At 41.0% G+C, this 22,772-nt stretch overlaps 3 protein-coding genes across 17 annotated transcripts in view; 2 read left to right on the forward strand and 1 right to left on the reverse strand.

The window, feature by feature from the left end:
- ap3b2 (adaptor related protein complex 3 subunit beta 2) overlaps positions 1–6,865 on the reverse strand; it is a 34,978-nt gene extending 28,113 nt beyond the window's left edge. For 6 of the 13 annotated variants that reach the window (XM_086028058.1, XM_086028057.1, XM_086028059.1 and 3 more), the window contains exon 1: positions 5,548–5,853. In XM_086028058.1, coding sequence (XP_085884184.1) covers positions 5,548–5,660 — 113 coding nt within the window. In that variant the 5' untranslated portion in view covers positions 5,661–5,853. Of the gene's footprint in view, positions 1–205; positions 1,372–5,547; positions 5,854–6,720 lie in introns of those variants that run through there. The other 7 variants (XM_086028053.1, XM_086028046.1, XM_086028048.1 and 4 more) reach the window with 7 other exon arrangements.
- dnai4 (dynein axonemal intermediate chain 4) lies at positions 6,529–16,281 on the forward strand. Of its 3 annotated transcripts, none has more exons than XM_086028061.1 (17): positions 6,529–6,674; positions 6,797–6,956; positions 7,322–7,479; positions 8,738–8,841; positions 8,923–9,076; positions 10,191–10,330; positions 10,392–10,538; positions 11,130–11,315; positions 11,391–11,686; positions 11,844–11,924; positions 12,763–12,917; positions 13,085–13,245; positions 13,811–13,932; positions 14,002–14,100; positions 14,214–14,405; positions 14,956–15,109; positions 15,232–16,280. In XM_086028061.1, exons 1-17 carry the CDS (start codon positions 6,646–6,648, stop codon positions 15,381–15,383), a joined length of 2,490 nt encoding a protein of 829 aa, XP_085884187.1. In that variant the 5' UTR covers positions 6,529–6,645; the 3' UTR covers positions 15,384–16,280. The 3 variants fall into 3 exon arrangements, with proteins under 3 accessions (XP_085884187.1, XP_085884188.1, XP_085884189.1); XM_086028062.1 differs by having other exon boundaries at positions 14,179–14,405; positions 15,232–15,346; XM_086028063.1 differs by lacking the exon at positions 6,529–6,674 and having other exon boundaries at positions 6,808–6,981; positions 15,232–16,281.
- A 1,439-nt stretch (positions 16,282–17,720) lies between these two features.
- Positions 17,721–22,471, forward strand: snx22 (sorting nexin 22). The gene is made up of 7 exons (XM_086029066.1): positions 17,721–17,996; positions 18,930–19,013; positions 19,103–19,207; positions 20,348–20,442; positions 21,583–21,615; positions 21,740–21,807; positions 22,030–22,471. The coding sequence occupies exons 1-7, from the start codon at positions 17,928–17,930 to the stop codon at positions 22,134–22,136; spliced, it is 561 nt and encodes a 186-aa protein (XP_085885192.1). The 5' UTR covers positions 17,721–17,927; the 3' UTR covers positions 22,137–22,471.
- Positions 22,472–22,772: the final 301 nt, after the last annotated feature.

A 22,772-nucleotide genomic window follows, 5' to 3' on the forward strand; every position in this document is an offset into this window, starting at 1 on the left:
TTCATTTATTTTTTTCAAATTTTTTCAAACGTTACGGTAAAAGAGGGTCTAAAAATGTCCGTCAGTGAATGAGTTAAATGGCTTACGTTAGAGGCGCAACAATTGATTAATCGACATCTAATGGATTACCAAATTAATCGACAACTCTTCGCCAATTCCTCTGATTGGTATTCCAGCACATTTGGGATTCTGGCGACCATCCTACCGCAAAAGTTGACTTTGGGAACTCCCGTTAGCGCCGCCACCTTCCTCCAGTGGCGCTCGCTCCTCCTGTTCTCTTCCTCCGTCGCCGCCACCTCCTCCTCCTCCGCCGCCGCCGCTGCTCCCTGAGCGAAGGTGGCGCAACTCGTCGGGCCTCAGGGCGCTGTACCAAGTCTGCTGCCCGCCATCGGGGGTCAGCACCGGGCTCTTGTCCTCCTCGTGGCCCTGCACCTGACTCTGCACCGTCTTCACCATGTTTACCGCGTTCACGGGCAGCTGCAGCAGCTTCTGCATGGCGGTCATCTTCTGCTTTTGTTTTTTTTTTGTTGTTTTTTTTCTTTTCTTTCCCAAAAACTTTGCGGGATCCCCGTTGAAACGGTGAAAGGCCGGCAGCTGCTCCTATGTTATTATCAAAACAGCTAGAATGTCACAAGTACTATTTTCTGGTCCAGTGTGGACATCTCACGCAGGGATGACGCAACAAGCCTCTCCAGAAGTGCTCCACTTCCTGCAAAAAAAGACGTCTCCGTGGCGACGGGGACACGGTAATCCGAATACGATTGCCGGTGGGTGTGGGGGGGGGGGATCCTTCCCGTTCCTGCTCCTACTCCTGCCGCTGTTGCCGCTGCATCTGGCCAAGCTGCCATCAGCCGTGCTGTTAAAAGGATGCTCGTCACAGAGGGGCGTGGAGTCCCTGGCGCCCCCCCCCCCCCTCCCCGCTGTTCACGTGCTCGCTGTTGCAGAGCCGGCCTCTCCCTGTCGCTCAGTCATTGCGCACACACACACACATGCATGGGGAAGCGCGCTCATGATGACTTTAGCATTGCCTCTCGCAACCATCGACAGCTTTTCTCATCCTGAGTCCCCTCGCTCACTATAACCGTCGCAGCTTTTTTTTTTTTTTTCCAAACATGCTGTTTTCTTCTTCTAACATGACTCAGCAGCGTTCTCGGCAGCCTCTCCCTCCCCCTAAACAGGATGAAAACGAGTCCTCCTGTGATGATGTGCCAAAGCTCAGTCAGCTTTAGCTGCAAGCAGAATTTTCAAAGGAGACATGATTCATATTTTCAGGCATCTTAATTAGGGCTGCAACTATTGAATATATTAAAGAGGGAAGTCAACGCAAACATTTTTTTTTCAAGAATATGTTCTATGCAAGCCCACTAGTTGAAACAAAAGCATTCTTATTAATATTGCGTTTGCGGAATAAGTGTTAATCCACTCGTTTTTAGCCATCTCTGGGGGCGGCCATTTTGTCTTCTGTCGACTGAAAATGACAACGACCAATCGCGGCTCGGCTTCAGAAAAGAAGTGAGCCGTGATTGGTCGTTACCTGAGCAGTTGTGATGTCATTTTCAGTCGATAGAAGAAATAAATGGCCGCCCCCAGAGATGGCTAAAAAGGAATGCATTTTGCTACTTAATTTATATTCCACAAACGCAAAATTAATCCGAATGCCGTGTTTCAACTAGTGGGCCTGCTGGGAACATATTCTTGAAAAAAATATCTTTGGGTTGACTTCCGCTTTAAATACAAGTACACTAAATATAGACTTCACCGATTATCCTATTGAATCATCAAGTAAATTGAATCAAAACAGACGTTGCATTATTAAACAACAAAATTGGTTGGTTGTCCGCTTGGGGTCGCCATCTCAACGTAACACAATATATGCGACTTTGAGTGTGTGTGACTTTAAAAATGGTGGAACTCGGACAGGTGAGTGACGTGGGAGTCAACGCACAACGGCATGTGCCGTCGCACGTCATCAAACACAAATAGCAATCCTATGTCAACAAATTTGCAGAATATTCAAGCATCTGCCGAAACTGTAAACACTGCAACTCTGCTCATCTTTTGGGGCTTAGGCATGATCATGTTTCCATGTACAGTAGTTGCCGTTGTTTGAAATTGGCAAATCTTTGCCCAGCCTAGCTGGCAAGTTCCGGACAGAGAAACTTGGTGATGTCACCGCAGCTCACTCACATACACATTTTCAGAAATAGGCTGATAACAACCTTTATTCTTTGTGTTGTATAGAGCTCATAGCATCATTTTCAGTCATATTTGGAAAACAAATACAAGAGCAGAGGGACAATTACCTCATGTCCGCGCAACCAAAACACATCGCTGTCAACGTGATGTGTTAGATGTAAGGGTTTGACAAAACCCACAAATACAATAGCTAGCTACAGATCAGACAATGCGCTGGACCAGTGAATGCCTAACAGATTGTGTTCGACTGTACTGGAAAACACTCTCAAATACCCGAAAGCTTGGTCAACCAGAACACCACTTCCTAGGGTTGTAAAAAGTTGTCATGAATGTGTACGGAAAACCAGTAAAAAAAAAAAAAAGATGGAAGATCAAAACTGGTTAATCTGCAGACACTCCCCGGAACCTCAAATTCAATGAAGTTGGGAGGTTGTGAAAAACATAAATAAAAACCGAATACAATGATTTGGAAATCCTTTTCAAACTAAATTCCGTTAAACACACTACAAAGACAAGATGTTCAAACTCAAGAACATTATTGTGTGTGGGTTTTTGGGACAGGGACAACATAAAAATGGGAAAGTTGAGCAATGCAAAAAAAAAAAAAAAAAACTTTTGGAACATTCCACAGGTGAACAAGTTACGGTAATTGAAATTGTGAGTATCACGTTTCAAAAGTGAAAAAGTAGGCTGTGGTCTGATGAGTCCACATTTCAAATTGCTTTTGGAAATCATGGATGACGATTGTGGCCACCGGGCCAAAGAGGAAAAGGACCATTGGGATTGTTTATCAGCACACAGTTTAAAACAGATCTGGGATGTGTAAGCAAGAACTGGAAAGAATTCCACCTACAAAGCTTCAACAATTAGTGTCTTCTGTTTCCAAATGCTCATTGAGAGGAAAACTCATGCAGCACAGTTGTAAACAACATTCTTGGGGAATGTGTTGCAGGCATCAGATTCTAAATGACTGAATATTTGCAACAACAAAAAAGAATAACGTTAAATCAGTTTGAACATTAAAGATATTGTCTTTGTAGTGTATTCAACTACAGGTTGAAAAGGATTTACAAATTACTATTCTTTTTTTCATTATTACGTCCCAACTTCACTGGAATTGGGGATTGCACCACAAATCTGTAAGACAACTGCAACCACTGATCAATTTAATGGTAACCGCAAACAGACAAGGGTCATATTTCACAGCCACAAGTTCTGACCTCAATAAGGAATGAGCGCCCCTTGCTGGAAGAAAAAAAAAGTCACACCGCTTAATCATCCACCCAATTTGCACTCCCACTCCCACATATGGAAAATTTGGAACAAAAGCATGTCTGTTTTTGGAACTTGGGTGGAAAAACTCACACAAGCGAGGGGAAACCATGCAACGGTCCCACATGAAGCTGGAATGACCAGGGAACAGAGATCTTCTTTTACTGTGTTGTCTTTTTATTACCATTACTGTTCTTTCACAACAACAACTCATTTAGCGCAGTGTTACGGCCCACGTTGGGTCGTGGCCGTTTTATTTGTGTGTGTGTGTGTGTGTGTTCTCCCCTGCTCCGCCCTGATTGTAGCCATCCAATCAGAGCAGGGGAGAGTAACCAAATTAGTTAATTTGCTTCCGGTGTGGCACCAGCACCGGTTTAAGAGGGACTGGGTTGCTGGTGTTCGGGGCTGGCTGTGGGAGATGCAGTCAGTCCCTTGTAGTTTGATTTTGTAACCACTGTCTTTTGTTTAGTGCACCTTCTTCGCCATAACCTTCATTTATCCTTTTGAGTAACTATATTAACTATTCGTTTTCGCCATAGATTCGACCGGTCACTCCTCAGTCATTATTAGTCCGTGTGTGCAGTAGGGCAGTCGGGGTCCTCGGTTTATGACATTTACTCCCTGAACTTAGGGCTGGAACTAACGATTATTTTAATAATCGATAAATCTGCCAATTATTTTGTCACTTAATCGATGAAACAGATAATGAAAGATGTTTTAATTTCAATCCACAACAGTGCGGAAAATTCACAAATATAAATCAAGTATGATTCAGTTACTGGTTTGGTCCGTAACGTGAGAAAGTACGCTAAAATGTTGAGCATTTTTTTCCAAAGTCAAAGCAGATGTAGGGAACATATAATTGTTTATCTGCATTTTCTGAAGTTTTGGGGGGGTTGTAAAAAAAAAATATATATATATATATATATGCGAAGGAAAATTAATCAAAGGCCACCGCAGGCCACTGCCTGTTGCCCATCCCTGGTCTAAATACGCCCACATTGTGTCAACTATCTGAAAAGTTTGAATATTAAAATAAACATCTACATTAGTCTATTTTCACTGACATTTTTAGGCTAAAAGTGTAGAGTTTATAACATTGTGTGACTGTAAGTGTTGCCAGCCTTGAAATAACAATAGGCGGCGCATGTTTTTGATAGGGCGTGTAGAATTTAGAAGAATTTTAAAAATGTGGGGAGGGGGTGGGCAAGATATGAGTGGTATCTAAAAAGAAACAACGTAATAACATTATTATTATTAACATTATTATTTACATTGTAGCTATTGGCATTGCCAATGTTTTAGATGTCTGTGTATGATTGTATGAAATTTTATTCAGTATAAAAACAAATGTGCATGTTGATTGCTGATAGTGTTTCCAAGTTTTTGTTTTGCAGACACCCTGAGATAGCCTTGGCCACCTCATGGTCCCCCCCCCACGGATAAAACTCTAGCTCCACCACTGCAGCCTAACACAGTGCAGTAATTCATCATGTTTTGATGTTTGCTATCAAATGTATCTATTCAAAAACTCAATAAGCACTGGAACAAAACAATGTGTCGACCTCTAACAGGGCGGCTGTGGCTGCGTCCAGAAGTGCGCAGGGTCACTGTTAACCTAAATATATTGAAGGATAAGGTACCCCCGCAGAAAAGATCACGAATGCCAAACCGTGAATATGCGGGGGTTCGCTGTACTGTTTAAGCGTTTTAGAAAAGGGGGCGCTGTCCAGAAGGGATGGTGCTGAATAAAATAGAGTTGAGGCCTGCTAGTGATCCTTTTTAAACGGACTTTTATTACGCCTCATATCAAAAAATTAACACGTCCACTTACTATTACAATAATTCAAGCTATATTCTTCTTCCTCTTTATATTCATTTTTTTTCTCTTGAATCTTCCGTAAGGTCAGAAAGCTCGAGCGAACCAAATTACGACCACCAAGAAACCACACAGCTAATCAGAGGATAGTGGAGCACATTCAATTGACGCTAGCTCAATTCAGGCCAGATGTTGACATTGAAATAACGCTCACAATGGACGTCAGCAGTGATTTGGCAAGGAAGCGAGCACAGGTTTACCTTTTATAGTCGGAGGAGAAAATCCCACCACTCGCCGGGTCGTGGCCATATTCGGGCTCCCCGACGCTGGAGGAGCCCCCTTTCTCGTCGTTGAAGGCCGAGCTGGCGGACATGGTGCTGGCGTTTCAATGTCTTCGACCTTCCGCCGAAGCGACCGAGATTTTTGGCGGGGTTAAAGCAGCTGTTCCACGGCCCTGACAGGCGGACAGGCACCGTGTAATCCCTGGGAAGAGGAGGATAATAGTTGGAAGAGGAGAAAGAGGGAGGGAAGGTGGGGGCTGTAATGCGCAGATCACGTGACAGGGGAAGGCGAGCAACCCGGAAGTGCTCGGCACAGATTGTCTCCTAAATTTTAGGCCAAATCATTGTGACTACTGACTAAATTGCTTTTATATTGGAAACATTTTGCAAACGTCTCAATTGTGTTTGTGTGGCTGTTTGTCTAATTACAAACAGAAATACAAGGACAAAATACCTATTGTTTTCGACCTAGATGTGATTTTTAAATGTACTATCCCAAAATAAAACGACAATATTACACATATAGAAGTTAATGATATGTTTTTGTTTTGTTTCGTTTGTTAATGATATGTTGAATATTATGAATGATTTGAGGGTCTATTTCCACCAATAAGCGGGGTTCCATAAAGCATTGTCTCCTATTTTGGCGCCAAATATAGATGCTTGTATGTATATATACAATGTGGACTCTAGACAATATATCAAATAAATATTCAATCCCCTCCAAAAATTAACAGAATAGTGATTAGTTACACTTTTGGTCTGTCTTCCATTGTGTTGCGCTGGAAAAAAAACGTATTTATTAAATATGTATTATTGCTTTTATTCTAATAATAGAATAAGTATATAATCATAGTAGATAGTGTTTTTATTTAATAAAACAAAATTTAAAAAGAACAACAACTGTAACATTTTTTCGCTGCACGTGGTACGCATGCGCAGTGTTGCTCGTATCGTTGTCCTGGCAACCAGAGTAACAAGCATTTTGAAAACGCAACCTAAACACACAGCGTCAAGTAACGGGGCATCTCAAATTCAGGTTGAAGGTGTATGTTGTAAAAACCAAAAGACGAAAAGATGAAGCGAAATAGTTCAACACTAACCGCGTATGTAAATTGATAGTCTTGACTGGCGACCATCTGTTGAACTCACCAAGTTGCGGTTAATGCTAATGCTAATGCCAAACTGCCCGTTTCTGTTTCTTTCTTTCTTTTTTTTTCTCTTGTAGCTCCTCCCGGATGATGAAAAGATCCACTTCGGGGATGCAGCGAGTCCTCCAGAGTTCGAGATACACAGGGAGCTTCGCGGGTTTCCATAGCCGGAAAGGCTCCAGGATGCTTTCGGAAAGCAAAATGGGTCGAAGCTTCGCTCAGAGGAAAGCCATCCGGGTAACGTCATTGGACTCTTCATTAGGTACACGTATATTTACATTATTGGACGAAGTAAGTCACATTTTATTGAAGATTTTTTTTATAAATCGCTATAAGACAACTAACATGTACATTGACATTATTTGAGCAAATAAAAATACCACTACCACATTTTATTTGAGGAAATAAAAACTATTATCACATTATTATTTATGAAACAAATTGACATCTTGTTTTTTTAACATTCTTGATAGTCAAACGTGTCAAAAGTGTAAAAGGAAGTTGACAACTGTTCTAAATCAGGTTTAACGTAGCTAACACGTCACGACGCCTATGAGATTTTTCCTAAGCTAGTGGCTCATTTTGTGTATTTCTCTTTGCAGGTGCTGGATGAGGATGGCAATGATGTCACACCTCGGCCCTTGTACGAGCCTGAGCCCAAGGACCCGCATGCCAAACCACAGAGATCCTTCTTTGATGACTACTACTCCAGATGGGACACTTCCAAATCCTCCTCATTCTCCAATGTGCCCTCTACTGGGTAACAAGTGTTCAAGCTTGCCTGCTAATTCGAGTAGTACAAGTCATTTTGGTTGAATTTAAAACAAACAAACAATTAAATAACTACAAATGAAAATATTCAAAATTATTATTTGAAGTAAATTTGAAAAAATATGATGAGATTTTTTTTTTTATTTGAGAGAAACATCTACTCCCACATGTGTGCCCTGCGACTGGCTGGCGACCAGTTCGGGGTGTAGTCTGCCTTCGCCCATTGACGGCTGGGATAGGCTCCAGCAACTCCCCGTGACCCTATATAGGATAAGCGGTTTGGAAGATGACATGACATGACATCTACTCCCACATAATATTTGGAGGAAATAAAAATCTACCATCAAATTAAAAGAAATAAAAATGTACACACATTTTTATTCGAAGAAATACAAATATGTTTTATAATTTGACTAAATTAAAAAGTAGTATCACTTTTTTATTTGCGATACTAAAAAGTAGAATAACATTTTTATTTGAAGACAAGCTATACTAACTCATTTGCAGGAAAAAACTACTCTGGGGTTATTTGAGAAAGCAAAAAGTACATTACATAATTAAGGAAAAGTATATACTACCAAATTATTATTTGAGGAAATAAAAATTATTATGGCAAAATTGGAGAACTTAAAAAGTACGATTAACATAGTTTCTTGAGGAAATAAAAAAATACTATCACCACATTATTTGAGGAAATAAAAGACTATCACTTAATATACAATACAATACAACTTTATTTATATAGCGCATTTCATAACAGCTACAGCTGTAACAAAGCACTTTACATTACAATGACGAAATAGCAATAATATAACAAGTGAAAGCAATAAATTAAAACACTAAATACTATATACAATAGACATCCTTCCCTTTGGAATGACCTTCAATTGATTGTTAGGCAAAGCCCCCCTGTGTCCATTTTTAAAATCCGTTTGAAGCAATTCTTTGGCTTTTGATCCGACGTGAGACTGACGGGTTTCTGCTGTTTTACGGTGTCGATTGTACATGGTATTTTGTGTTTTAATTGATTGCTTTTTCTTTTATATTATTGCTATTTTGTTATTGTTATGTGAAGTGCTTTGTTACAGCTGTAGCTGTTATGAAATGCGCTATTGTTTTGTATTGTATTGATGAAAATAAAATTCTATGATGTCAGTATTTGAGGAAATAAAAACTCTTGGTACTTTTTATTTGAGAAAATAAAAAAATATCATCCGGGCACGTTAACATATTTCCTTGCTTTCCAGATCATGTCGGTGGAGCAGCAGTCTGCCCAGCATGTCGACCAGAGCCTCAATGGTCTCTCAAAGTGGCGTGGGCTTTATCAAGTTGGACACCAGCCAGCCACTCGGTTGCTATTCCCGCACAATTTGACGCCATCCCGGGATGGCAAACCCGCCTATATTGTTATGTTCCTTTGCTCACTTCCCAGATACAACGAGACAAGCTGGGAGTCAACAGACACCGGAGGAGATTCCTTTGGATGAGGTGTTGAACATCTACTTGACCGAGACGGACACCATCACTCTTTTGGAACTGCCCAGCACTTGTATGTCCGAGGAGGCTGAAAACGCACAGGCCGTTAAGTCAGTAAAGACCTTTTATTTGTGTTTTACATGAAAAATGAAACATCACTTCATACCAGCCCTACAGCTGTCTAACATTACTTGAGGTTGTGCTTTCTTTAAAGGAGTATCATGACTATGGCCAGGGGCAGAGATATGTGGTGGCCGTGCCCACCCCTTGTCACTCTCTGGCCACGCCCACATATAGAGAAAGATTTGGATGCATGAGTCTTTTCTGCCACGTCCACATGGATGCAATGTTCTTAGACCACTTGATACTTTGCCACTAATCATTTATCAAATTTTATTTGTATAGCACTTTTCAAACATTGAAAATGCAGCACAACGTATTTTACAGAAATAATAACAGTCAAATAATATACATAAATCCCACCCTCACAACTACAGAGCCCGGATTTGAACACACAACCTCTGAACTCTGAACCTAAAGTCTTTATAGTAAAAGTATACAAAAATAAATTGTTATATCACAAGTAAAAACTTGAAATAGTACCCATGAAATTAAATTATAATATCAAAAGGAAGAGTGATTTTTTTTTTCTTTTTAACAGAATAAAGTCATTGCATTACAAGACAAGACAAAACATGCGATTTTGGAAGAATAAAGATACCAGGATTTTTTTATTCCCTGTGAGACAAAAGTTCTAAGATATTACAAGAAAAAATTCTAACATGTTGCAAAAACTAAAGTCATGACATAACAAAAAGAAAAATCAGTTTTATGATAAAGTCAAAGAAAAACATATACAATATAATCAAATATACAGGAATCAAGTTCCATTTTAATTGTTTTTCCCACAACAAAATTGCAATATTACAAGGAAAAAAAACTTTACAGCTATAAAGTTGTAATATTAAGAAATATATAATAATAAATACAACAACAAAAAAAAACTCAAAGAAAAATAGGTAGTAAAAAAATAAAAATTTCACAGGGATAGATTTGTAATGCAATAAAAAGAAAAATAGTTTGGACTAAAGTTGTCATTTTTATGTTTTAGTATGTGTGTTAGTAACGTTACCAGAAAAACATAATTTCAGATTAACAAATCGTAATATTACGAGCATAAACCCTGATCAAACACAACTTGTATCATCACGTGTGTATCTTCAGGGAGAGTAACGTCCTCTATATTGAGCTGTGCAACACCAGATTGGGCAACGACAAGTACGTCGAGCGAGCCATGCAGACATTCGTCGGCGCGGCTAAACACAAAAAAGTCCAGAGTGAAAAGATCGTCATGCATGATCAAGGTAAGATCGACTCTAGATCTGCTGTTGGGTCCGTTTATTCAAATTGGAATTTTTTTGACAGGCACTATCGCCACCATCTGGGAAATTTATGACTCGTTCCAAAATGAAGCTCTGAAAGAGGAGAAGGAAAGCGCGGAAAGCACGCTGAACATTAGCAAAGGTCCAAAGCGGATGGGAAGCTTCAGCAGTATCAGCACGGTCGGCACCGGTAAAAAAAAAAATTTTTTTTAAGAACAGCTGGTTTGTTTTTATTCTGGTTTGTTTTTATTCTCTCTGACCCTATATTCTGAAATGAATATATTTAATATTTTGTCATGTGTGGCGGCACGGTGGTCGACTGGTTAGCACGTCCGCCTCACAGTTCAGAGGTCGTGGGTTCGATCCCGGCTCCGATAAATATTGCGTTTGTGGAATAAGGGTCAATCCACCCATTTTTAGCCATCTGTGGTGGCGGCCATTTTGCGACGACCAATCACAGCTCACCTGTTTCTGAAGATGAGCCGTGATTGGTCGTCATCTCAGCCCTGAGCAACTTCGATGTCATCTTCAGTCAACAGAAGTGACAAAATGGCCGCCTGCTGAGCTAGCTAAAAACTCTTACTCCACAACATATTCATCAAAATGCCGTGTTTAGACTAGTTGGCCCGCATAGAACATATTCTTGAAAAAAATATGGTGGGATTGACGTCCTTCTTTAACTGTTTTGACAGCATTTCCTTAATCTACAATGGGGAAATTAAATAATTGAATAATTCGAAGTGAAAGAGGCTTCTGTTGACTTTGTCTCACATGTGCCCAGCCAGTACCGGTAGCTCCCTGTTTGCTATCAAGATGCAAGGGGGCGATATGAGCGACGAGCCAGAGCTTCAGCTGATCTTACAGTCGGAGTCGTTCCAACGCAACCTGCTCATCACGGAACGCTGCCTCGTGGCCAACATCTTTCAAACCAGGCTGGCCGCTTACAGAAACCTCCCCGAGCTAAAAGGTAAGGCGCGGTTTCAGGCGACCCGACGAATGGAGACGTTTGCTTCAGTGCAATGACGAAGCCAACTGTTTTAAGAACTCCCCTCTGCGGCGAAGCCTGACTCCGAGAAGCTCGCCAAGGAGGAGGAGGAGGCGGAAGAGGGGGAGGGGGAGGAAGCGGGTGAGCTGGGGGCCAAGGTGCAGGAGGTGAAGGAGGAGGAGCAGGTTAAAGAGGAGGAGAAAGAGGCGGAGGAAAAGGAGGAAGAAGAAGTGGAGGAGGAGGGGGAGGAGGTGGAAGAGGTAGACCCATCTCTGGAGCTTCTCTGGACCTTCAGCTGCGAGATCACCAAAGGATGGAACATCACCTGCATGGCTTGGAACAAACAGACCCCGGTAAGAAAGACATCTGGAACTCCTTTGTACAGATGACGGAAGGGTGCCCCATGCCGTGGACGGAGGACGGACCGTCAAACTAGGGGAAAGTGTCCATCTCTGCTATTTGTTTTTATGAGCGTTTACAGTATGCATGCGCGTATTCTCTCCCCGTCAGGATCTGCTGGCGGTGGGCTATGGTGACTTCAGTCCTGGGAGAAAAGGCCTGATCTGCTGCTGGTCCATAAAGAACCTGAGCGTATGTACCGCTAATTTATATTACAGTACAGTTCTATGATGCTATGCTGAGTCGTGTTTCTACTTGAGTCATGTTTGTGGATCAATTTTGCTCCTACTTGTAGAGTCATTTTTAATTGGGTAATATTTCTACTTTGGTCCCGTTTTTGATTGAGTTACATCTCTTGAGTCATGTTTATGCTTGTGTCCTGTTTTATGTTTTTGCTTGAGTCATGTTTCTAATTGAGTCACATTTCTGGAGTCATTTTTCAATTTGAGTCATGTTTCTAGAGTCGTTTCAACTTGAGTCGTGTTGCATATTTCAAGAGTCGTGTTCCTACTTGAGTCTTTTTCATGTATTTAGCCATGTTTCTACCTGTCACGTTTCTACTCAATTAATGTTTCTACCAGTCATTTCTAGTGTGAGTGAGTCTTGGATTACTTGAGTCATGTTTCTACTTGAATCTTTTTTCTACTTGTCATGTTTCTCGAATTGCGTTTCTACTTGAGTCGTGTTTTGTGTTTTTAGAGTCATTTTTCAACTTGAGTCACATTTCTCAATCATGTTTCCATTCAATTCATGTTTCGTGTTTCTCGAGTCATGTTTCTACCTGAGTCTTTTCTAGTGTCACGTGTCCACTTAAGTTCCACATGAGTCGTGTTTCTTCTCAAGTCATGTTTCATGAGTCTTTTTTTCTGCTTGAGTCTTCTTTCTAGAGTCACGTTTCAACTTGAGTCTTGTTTTTGTTTGCACCCGAGTGTTGTTCCCCGTCATGTTTCTACTACGTCTTAACACAAGACGTTTACACGCTTGCACTCACCACAGGTTCACTGATTCAAATGCGTTGTGCTGTGTGCAGTGGCCAGAGCGTCTCTACCACTGCCACAGCGGCATCACGGCGCTGGATTTCTCCTCCAGCAACTCCGACAAGTTGGCGGTGGGGATGCACGACGGCACGGTCGCCATCTTCAGCGTGCGCAATCGAGAAAGTCGCACGTTCCTCGCCAGCAGCATGTGAGGCTGCTGCCAGCACTTGTCGCCAATAAGCCTTTCGCCAATTTCTACCTCACCCCAAGTGGCCTTTTCGTCGAGGAATCGATCAATTGAATGAAATTGGATCATTTCCGGCCCACCTGATAATCTCTGAACTTCCACGCGGCAAATTCTTTGCTCTTGTGCAGACATTGCAAAAGGAGGCACGTTCATCCCGTGTGGCACATCACCTGGGCCAAGCAGGAGATGTCCCTTTCCGAGGAGGACACGGTCGAATCGGTCGTGTCCGTGTCGGAGGACGGACATGTCCTCAAGTGGCTGCTGTGCAGCCATGGCCTGGAGAGCATGGGTAGGAGACAATGCTGAATCCCCCCTAAATTGCTGTACTACAATGAAACCCCTTTTAATTTGTTCAAGCCCCACATTGTGCGCCTCGTGGTGTGTACGCCTTGGCCATCAGGGGGCAGTGGAATACAGACATACACACTCGAAGAAGAGTTTCACAACCGACTCAGTAAAAGCTGCAGTAATATCAGTTGCGCTTCACAGAGGTTGAATAATAAATGTCTGTGCGTTTGGAATTGTACGTCTACATGGGTTGCCGCTCCATTTGTGTTAAAGTATTTTTGGGGTTATACGTATAACGCCGCAACGTAGACGCTATATGTTAGCCCATTTATGGGGTTTTGCATTGTGTGTTAGCATTGGGTAAGCGGATTTCCTAAGGCAAATGTATGTGTTCTTTTAAATAGACCATCTTTAATTATCTTTGTTTGATGTTTAGTTTGACAGTACATTTCAATTGTGAGTGGGAGTAATTAGCTTGGCCAGACATATTTAGACCGACGGACAGGATCTCTATTAGTCCGCCTTCAAAACCCCTTTATTTTATTTTTTTTTGCGTCGAACATCAGGCATGCTGGAGCTGAGGAGAATCCAAGACGGCATCAAGAAGGCCGAAGGCAACAAAACCAAGAGAGAGGGCATTCTGGTTTCCACGGCAACTCCTGGACTTTGCTTGGATTTTCACCCCACAGTAAGTTGTAAGTCTCATCCAGTCATGTTTTGGGATCTCACGACAAGATTCCATTGGTCCCGCCTTTAGGATCCCAGTATCTACTTGGCCGGCACGTCAGAGGGCGTTATCCACAAGTGCTCCGTGTCCAACAATCATCATTACCTGGCCCTTTATCGGAAACACCTTGTAAGTCAGGCGCTAGCTCCGCCCGCCGCCGCCGCGAGCGGTCACACGACGTCTCGCTTGCTTCCGCTGCCTCTGCAGTGCCCAGTCAACCAAGTGGAATGGTCCCCGTTCAGCCCCGACGTGTTCCTGAGCGGCTCGGCCGACTGGACCGTCCAGCTGTGGAAGGAGGACTGCCTGACGCCGGTGATGGGCTTCATCTCCATCCAGAGTCCCGTGCTGTCCGTCAGGTGGTCCCCGCTCTGGCCCTCGGTCTTTGCCGCCATCAAAAGCGAACAGCTGGAGATCTGGGACCTGAACGCTTCCTTGTAAGTCTCCCGTTAGATACCGTGGATAGTTTCATTGTCTACTCGAGTGCGGTTTCTCCTCCAGTAAGTTTCATGGCGCTGGTTAAGTCATGTGTTAAGTTTCTACTGGAGTCATGTTTTGTTTCTACTCCAGTCACATTTCTACGCGAGTCATGTTTCATGTTGGTACTCGGGTCTTGCTTGTACTTGACTCATGATTCTACTTGTTTGTGCGTCACAAAACTGCCGGAGTCGTGTTTCTGTCCTCTTTATTAAAGGCGCAAGTTATTATTCCAGTCATGTTTCTACATAAGTCATGTTTTATTTTTTCTACTTGAGTCATGTTCCTACTTACCAAGTCATGTTCACATTATGTCCTCCAGAAGACTTTCTGATTCAAGCAATACCTATGAAATGCCACTAAGTGCTAGTATCGCTCTGCAAACAATGTTCCCTCGGCGTTATGTCTCAGTGATTGAGTAGTTTGACCTTATTTTGGTTTTATTATGCAGCTTAACATGTGTGTGGCAGTTGTGAATGTTCAAATTGTTACTGCTGGCATCTCTTGCAGGCTGGACCCAGTCATCGTGGAGCCTGCCGCACGGGGCATCAAGTTGACGTCCATGCTGTTCTCCAGGGCCTCAGACTGCATCCTGGTCGGGGACTCCAGTGGACAAGTGAACTTCTACAGGATCAAGGACCTCAGCGTCGGGCCGGGCAAGACGGTAACACCGACGTCGCTGATCCCGCGCTATATCACAGATGTTTTTGTGGGACTGTATTTGTCTATCGCAAGAAAAATCCCCGTTAACTGTATTTTGTTTTTGTTTTTTTGTTCTACTTCCAGGTGCCAACTTTGGAGGAACTCGTTCACTTTCCTTCCAGTGTTTAGTAGTTTTCACAAGCAAAATAAGTGTTACTGAGCTCTTTATAAATAAATATTTGTTTCAATCAGTGTCTGACATGGTCATCATCATGTCTGCTTGCTTGTCTCCATAAGATCGATTGTTTCATGTTTTTGAGTCATGGTTCATGTTTCTACTTTAATCTCGAATAGAGTCATGTGTGGCACTTCTACTCGAGTCACATTTTGTGGTTCAGGTTGAGTCATGTTTCTTCTTGAGGCATGCTTCGGGTTTCGGTCGGAGTCGTGTTTCATGATTCTGCTTGAGTCATATTTCTATTTGAGTCATGTTTCTATTTGGGATGTGTTTCTACTTGAGTCATGTTTCAGGTGTTTCTACTTGTGTCATGTTTCTACTTGGATCATGTATGCCGTTTCTACAATGTTTCATTTTTTTCTTGAGTCTTGTTTCTATTGGAGTCATGTTTCCTGTTTCTACTTAAGTCATGTTTCACGCTTCGCCTCGAGTCATGTTTCGTAGTGCTGTTGTTACGTTTCTATTCGAGTCACGTTTCTGATGAAGTCATGTTTCTAGTTGAGTCATGTTTCGACTTTAGTTACATTAGTCATGTTTAATGCTTCCACTTGAGTTGTCTTTCATGTTTCTACTTGAATCAAGTTTTCTCTTTTGAGATCCAAGAACGGAGCTGGATTAAAAATTGACACTGTCCAAGAGGTATTCATTTAATAACACACTTACCACCATTTGTGAACCAGTTGTCAGGTGTGAAAGGCAATAGAATAAGGGGAGAAAGCGCGCACAGTCCAGGAATGCGTCGGCTAATGCGGTTATTCATGGATGACAGCGTTTCCTTTCACTCGGACCGAGCGGCCACGCAGCTGCTATGTCCGCTCATTGCAAACTGGCAGCATGTGAATGTGTGTCCTCACATGGCTCCATTTCACAACAAGACACATGTCCAAAGCCAAAATAGACACACCTGCTCATGCTAGCTGCCCACACTTTGTACAGTGCTTGACCTCCTCAACCACCAAAGTCTCATAACAATGCGCTTCAAAAGCCACAATGTCGCTAGCATCGAGCCAGAACCTCCTATGTCACTATTTGGTTAATTTCATATTTTTTCACAAATTTATTGTGTTGGGCAGCCCGCCTGTGGAGGTGTGGGGGTTATTTTAACAAATCACACAACTTTATCACTCCCATGACATTCCATTCAATTATGTAATATCTTTCATCTTAATCACCCCTCCTCGTTCCTCCTTCCAGTTAAGAGAGTTGTTTGTTTTTGAAATTGTTATATATTGTATAGGTTAATGAACATTTTTTGTCACTTAAGGTCAACTTCTATGTTTGTTTATAATAAATGAGTTTGTATTCGAGTTGTGGGAAAAAAATGTAGAAGTTGATTTACAGCAGCGTTGAAATAGAGTTTGAACAGTTTGAAGTGTTTCTGGGTTTACATCCCATTTCAGAACCAAACGTGGTTGTGTTTCGCTGGGAAGTGAAACCCTCCACCTTGTAGCTACATCGCTTTTACATCGTCACACACTTACAATACAATTGTTATACCAGGTTGACCCACCTATAAGTTCCTATGTGACTGATTCATGCATTTATAATATTTTGTACAGTATGTACTGTACATAAGGTAGTGTACGATTGTATATAAACACAGTCTTATTTGCATTATCTTTCACCTTTTTTTACTCTATGTAAGCAGTATACCTTTAAATGTATATAACATATTCCTTTTGTCTTACAAATAAAGCAGTTTCATCCATCCATCCATCCATTATCAAAACCACTTATTCTTACAGGAAAAAATTGAGACCAAGAAAAAAAACAAAAAAACACTGGGACTTTTGGGGTATTTTTGCAAATAAATATTCTAAATGACTATATTTGTATTTGGGATATTTGAGAGGTATGTTGTCAGTAAAAGTACTGAATACGTAAATAAATAATGGAAGAAAACAAAAATGCTAATTTTACTCAAACATATGCCTTAACATTGCAAAATCAGAGGAATTGTAGTTTTTGGTTATTTTACTTCTGTTCCAATCTTCTAAATTATATTTCAAATTGCACAGCTCTGATTCAGTTTTTCAATGCAATGATTCAAATGAAACAATACCAATTAAATGTGTTTTCCCTATGCCTTCATGGGTTTCCTAAAAACATGCATGGTAGTTTAATTGTATATAACAATATAGTATAATATATAGTGTAATATAGTTGTCTATTCACGCCCTGCAATTGGAGGGCTGAGTGGATGGATGAATTCTAAATCAATGAAACTGTCCACATACAATTTCAAATTTCGTACAATGGATGGTTTCCCTTTTTTTCTTGTTACCTACAGCAGCAAAAAACAACAGCTGAACACTGATTAAATACTTTTTTTTTTTAATGCAGCATTAGTTAGTTAGTTAGTTAGTTTCCTGTATAGTTGACTGCAGCTTTAATGTCCCGGATGTGCCACACTGTCCAATTAGCGCGAAGGTGGAGCTCCAAGCGGCCAGTCGAGTGCTGTTCACGCCCGACTTGAGCGATCACAACTCGGACGCATCTGCAGTGACAGCGGATCCTCCAAAAAGACTCGCCGAAACAGTTTGGACCGGACAGAAAAAGTGAACCCACAGTCGCTCCAAATGCTTCGAGTGGGACAACGGGAATGCCAATGATACACGTGACGATTCCATCCACGGAGAGGGAAGTGGACGAGGTGGGAAAGTCCAAAAAGGTGAGTACTTTCAACCTTTTGTTTTTTTTTAATCCTTTTTGCTTAGCAAAAATGCTGCTCTTTGTGTATTTTGTCGGCCATTTGACATGACTTTTTGTGCTGGAGTAAAGACGGAAACGAAAGGTGAGGGAGCACCTGGTTTCTGGGCTGGGCGAGCAGGTTGTCTCATGTTGTGTTGCGTTCAAAGAACCTCAGGAAAAACACACTGTTCGCAGTACAATCAGTGGACTTCAGTGATTTGTGGGGGACAGGGACTGGGCCTGCCCGCGAATGTCGAAAATCCGCTTATAATTGAATGCCCATTATAAATGGATCTGGGGGGCGTTTTGTTCGCAGTACAATCAGTGGACCCCTGTTATTTGTGGGGTACAGGGACTTGGCCTGCCCGCGAATGTCGAAAATCCGCTTATAATTGAATGCCCATTATAAATGGATATGGGGGGGGGGGGCGTTTTTTGTTGTTGTTTTAACCCAAAAAGTTATTTTACCATCGAAATGTACGTTTTTAAACGTGTTTGTAATATACAGTATATCAGTGGCCGTGCCTTTCAGTCGTAGCCCTTCACTACGTCTTATAATGATAAAACAAATATATATTTTTATATATTTTTAAAAGTCATATTAATTGTCAAGTATAAGACATAATTAAAGGTATTCTGCTATGAACAAATGTGTTCCTTTAAGTGTGTATCAAATTGATCGACCTTCCTTTAGTACCCCAAAAGTAGCTTGCAGTTCTAAAAAGGTTGATGGCCCCAAACTCAACAAGTCTACAATGCCTCCTAGTGGACACATAATGTCCATATGTAAACAACCATCTGAATCATGCAGTGGTCTTCGTTTCCCATTATACGATGTTAAAAATGCTCAACATTCCACATTGTTACTCATAGGAATATTTATTGAAAACGCTCTGTGTGTCTTTTCGTGCAGCTCTTTCGAGTTGAAGTGCTGTTCAACGAGAGGAAACACTTTGTGCTGAGGAGGAGCAGCGAATTCCAGACTCTGCACAGAAAAGTGAGTTCATGTGACCATCCGTCACACACTCTTCAGTAGGCCGTTGGCATGCTGTCCTTGAAGAAGTTCGTTCGTATCTGTGATCCTAGCTCAGGAAGATCATCCAGACTCCCGATTTCCCGAGTAAAAGGAATCCTCATTTGAGGACCAAACCTCTGGAGCAGAGGATGCAGGAGCTGGAGGATTACATCCAGGTAACGCACAAAAATAGAACACACATTATACAGATTTTGATTCTCCATGTTGAAATCAACTGAAATTCCATTCATTTGTTTCACCGAAACACCATTTTTGTTCTGTGTTTTTATGGAGCGCAGTGCTATTTAAACATAATATTTTGTAGTATTAGTCATTGGAGGATGTTAAAGAAATAAACTGATTTTATAAAGTGTCATTCAAGTCGAGTCATAACAACAACTCTAGTGTTGTGTCTGTGTTTTGGGGGGGCGTGCCTAGTGAGTATTTGGGCGTGTGTTGTGGCCTACAGCAGCTCTATGAGAGCGTTCTCATTTTGTATTTGTGTTTGACGAAATTATTAAAAGTGCATCAGCAACGGTGGCTCTACTTGCCCACATGCGAAGGCATCACACTACTGTAATTTTTAACATTATTTTTAACAAAAATTCATTAGTGTACAGAGAGGCCAACCAACGTATAAGCTCTCGTGACCCAACGACCGTAATGAGGATGAGTGCTCCAGAAAATGGATGGATGGCAGGGTTTTTCCTGGCTCAAATTGTGACAGAAGCGGTAACATTCGGATCTGACAGGCCGCACCACCGACTTTACAGACAGTTCATTCTTCTTTCACATTTTTTTTTCTTAGACTATTTGATAATATGTTAAATAACAGTCATGACGTTAAATAACAGAATTTACATTCAAACTCTCAAAAAACTTACATGCAAATACTTGCATAAATAAATGAGTTCATAGTTTGTGTTTAGAGCCTTTTGCCCGATTTCCGTTTGTAACTCAATTAGCATAAACAAAGTGGAAAAAAAAATAGAACTAAAGATCAAATTTTCCTTGCACTTTGTTTTAAAATGATTGAATGGAAATTGTCTTGAAGAACAAGAAGACACTTAACTAGTGTTTGTAAATGCTTGTAGGTGTTGTGTCTTTGCTTGTGTGAAGCGCATTGAGTTGCCTTGTGTATGAAATGTGCTACAGAAATAAAACTGCCTTGCGTAGCGGAACACTGGTCAGATAGTAATCATTTTCATAATGTCAGAGGTTTTAGGGCCGGAGGCAGCCTGAAATTAGTCAACGCATGCGAAGTTTGTGTTGAACTGATGTTACAGTATGTTTCTTATGCGTTGTGTCCTGTCTAGGACATCATCTATCAATGCGAAGATGTGCCACAGGAGCTGCTGGACTTCCTCCATGTCAAACATTATCACACAGGCAACAAGATCAGCAGCATGGAGTGAGAACATTTAGGACACGAGGCTACTTGCTCCATTTTCATCGCTTTTAGGCTGAAACATTCGGCCCACTAGCAGTTAAAAGATGTTCACCATTTGCTACCAGCTTTGGATGTTTAAGGTTTTGTCACAATTTACCTAACAAATTGAGTATTTCATCAGTATTTTACTCTACAGTGAATATAAAAATCATACACACCCCTGTTTAAATATTTTTTTTTTTTTTTTTTTTTTGCTGGAAGATGTGACTACAAAAATGTCAGGGAAAGCTTACTAGAACAGCCGAGCTTGATTTGAGATTACTCAGAGGCACTTAAAATGGTGGCAGGTGTGTGCTGAGTTTTAATGTGACTTGTTAATTCAGAACATACCGACTTGTGCAACCACATTATCTCAGTTATTTTTTTACTTCCCCCCCTTATTTTTTTTTTTTTGCAATGGAGTTATAAATGTTACAGGTCACACTAATGGTAGAAAAAGTTGAGAAATGAACAAACAAAAATCTGGAATTTTCAGCATGGGTGTGTAGACTTGTCATATCCACTGTCGATAAATTACAAAGAGGAAATATTTAAGGTCATGGGATGAATGTATATAAATAATAATGCCATAAACAGTACACTGTTTTATTATAGATGACTAGAGATGCCATTAAATGAATTAAAATGTCAGGAAACATGTCAAACGGCCATGAAATAAATAATGAATACTTTTGATCGTTATTCAAGGTTATGAATAAGGACAGAGATACAGATGAATAAAATTGCGATGAATTTGAATAGAAATTTAAAAAAAGATGAAAAATGAAATATTTAAAAAGGTCATAAAAGAAAGTATTATTTAATAATATAGTTATTGAAAGTTATATTTCTCATGTTATATGTAAAACATGAGAAAAAAATACAAATTCTGTTAAAAGGCAAAATAATATATCTGTCATGAAATAATAAAATTTACTGTAGTTACATTTGAACTAATGGATAAAAGAATCCAAAGGCTCTTGCCTTCAATAAATACTTAATAATTGGCTTCATATCATAAAATGATAGCAGCAATCCAACTGAGTTTGAATTTTGCTTGATGCTGTAGTATGTGAGTGGTCATTTTGCTTATTGCTGATGAATGAATCGCTTTGATTTCAGATCACTTGATGACCTGGACAATCAAGATTACAGGTCAATACGACTGAAATGAAAAGACATTTTCACAACATGAAGGCCTGCGAAATGTATTTCTAAATGGAAATAGCTCGCAAAAGCCTGCTCTCAATTAACTGAATAATGTTCATGTTTCCTGCAGTTTTCAATTGCCACATCAGCGAGTGATGGGATTCTTCCGGGATCCGTATGCGTCCGACTGCACATCAGGTATACCCATTTTCAAAAAGTTTGTAAACAGTAGGTTGCGGGGTGCAGTCCTTTGAATGGCAGAAAGTGAGTGACTACCGCTAACTTGAACAGAAAACCATGCCAAAACTTGTTTGGGGTTATGAATCAGTCTATAAGGAAGACATGTGTTGATGCACCGCCACGTCTGCATCCATGCATCAGTCCTCTAGCGCCACCTGTCGCGCTTGTGCTGTCTTGCAGGTCTGCCTGATGTTGTCCTTGGGGGAGTCCTTCAGGGCTTCTACCGACGGGATGTCCGCGTCAGCTTCACAGCTCCCAACAAATCTGACACCAAAGTCCTCAAATGAGATAAATGGAACGAAAAGCCATCGGAATGCATCGAAGTGAGAGTTCAGTGGTTTTAGCTCAGAAGTGAGCTTTTTAGAGATCCTTTTAAAATTTCTTAAACCCTCCGCCGGGGGCCAAACGCATCCGATCGTGGACAAGCCTTTTTGTGTCTTGTTCAGTATGGCTCCTCTTTTGCTTTAGTGTCTCATAAATGGTGTACATATAACGCAAAGAATGTTTGTAGTTTTATATTTGTATTCGCTGAGGCTGATTTGTGTTTTTGTAAGTGCTCACTTTTTCTTGAATGTCTCATGTTCAAATAATTGCGGTAATAAAGAAACAGACTGGGCTTTGACCTCTTCCAAACTCTCGAATTTATAATTTTGCCAATGTTCAAGAAGTTAAGATAGGCTATAGTATTAGCATTCAAGCAAAAACTTCTATTACTTAGCAATACAGTACTTTCAAAGGAAATTATGCAATGCAGCACCCTATAGTGGCCTCTATCGACCAGTTGCGACTGAACCCCAATAAAACTTGGGCAACCACATTATTTCAGGTGGGGTTTTTTGTTTTGTTTTACTCTGCCTCTTGAAACCTTTTTTTCCCAAAATAGTTATACAAAGTATAGGTCACGTTTGTGTGTGTGTGTGTAC

The sequence above is a fragment of the Filicampus tigris genome, chromosome 4 (genome assembly GCF_054856515.1).
Source record: "Filicampus tigris isolate MCC_2025a chromosome 4, RoL_Ftig_1.0, whole genome shotgun sequence".
NCBI lineage: Eukaryota > Metazoa > Chordata > Actinopteri > Syngnathiformes > Syngnathidae > Filicampus > Filicampus tigris.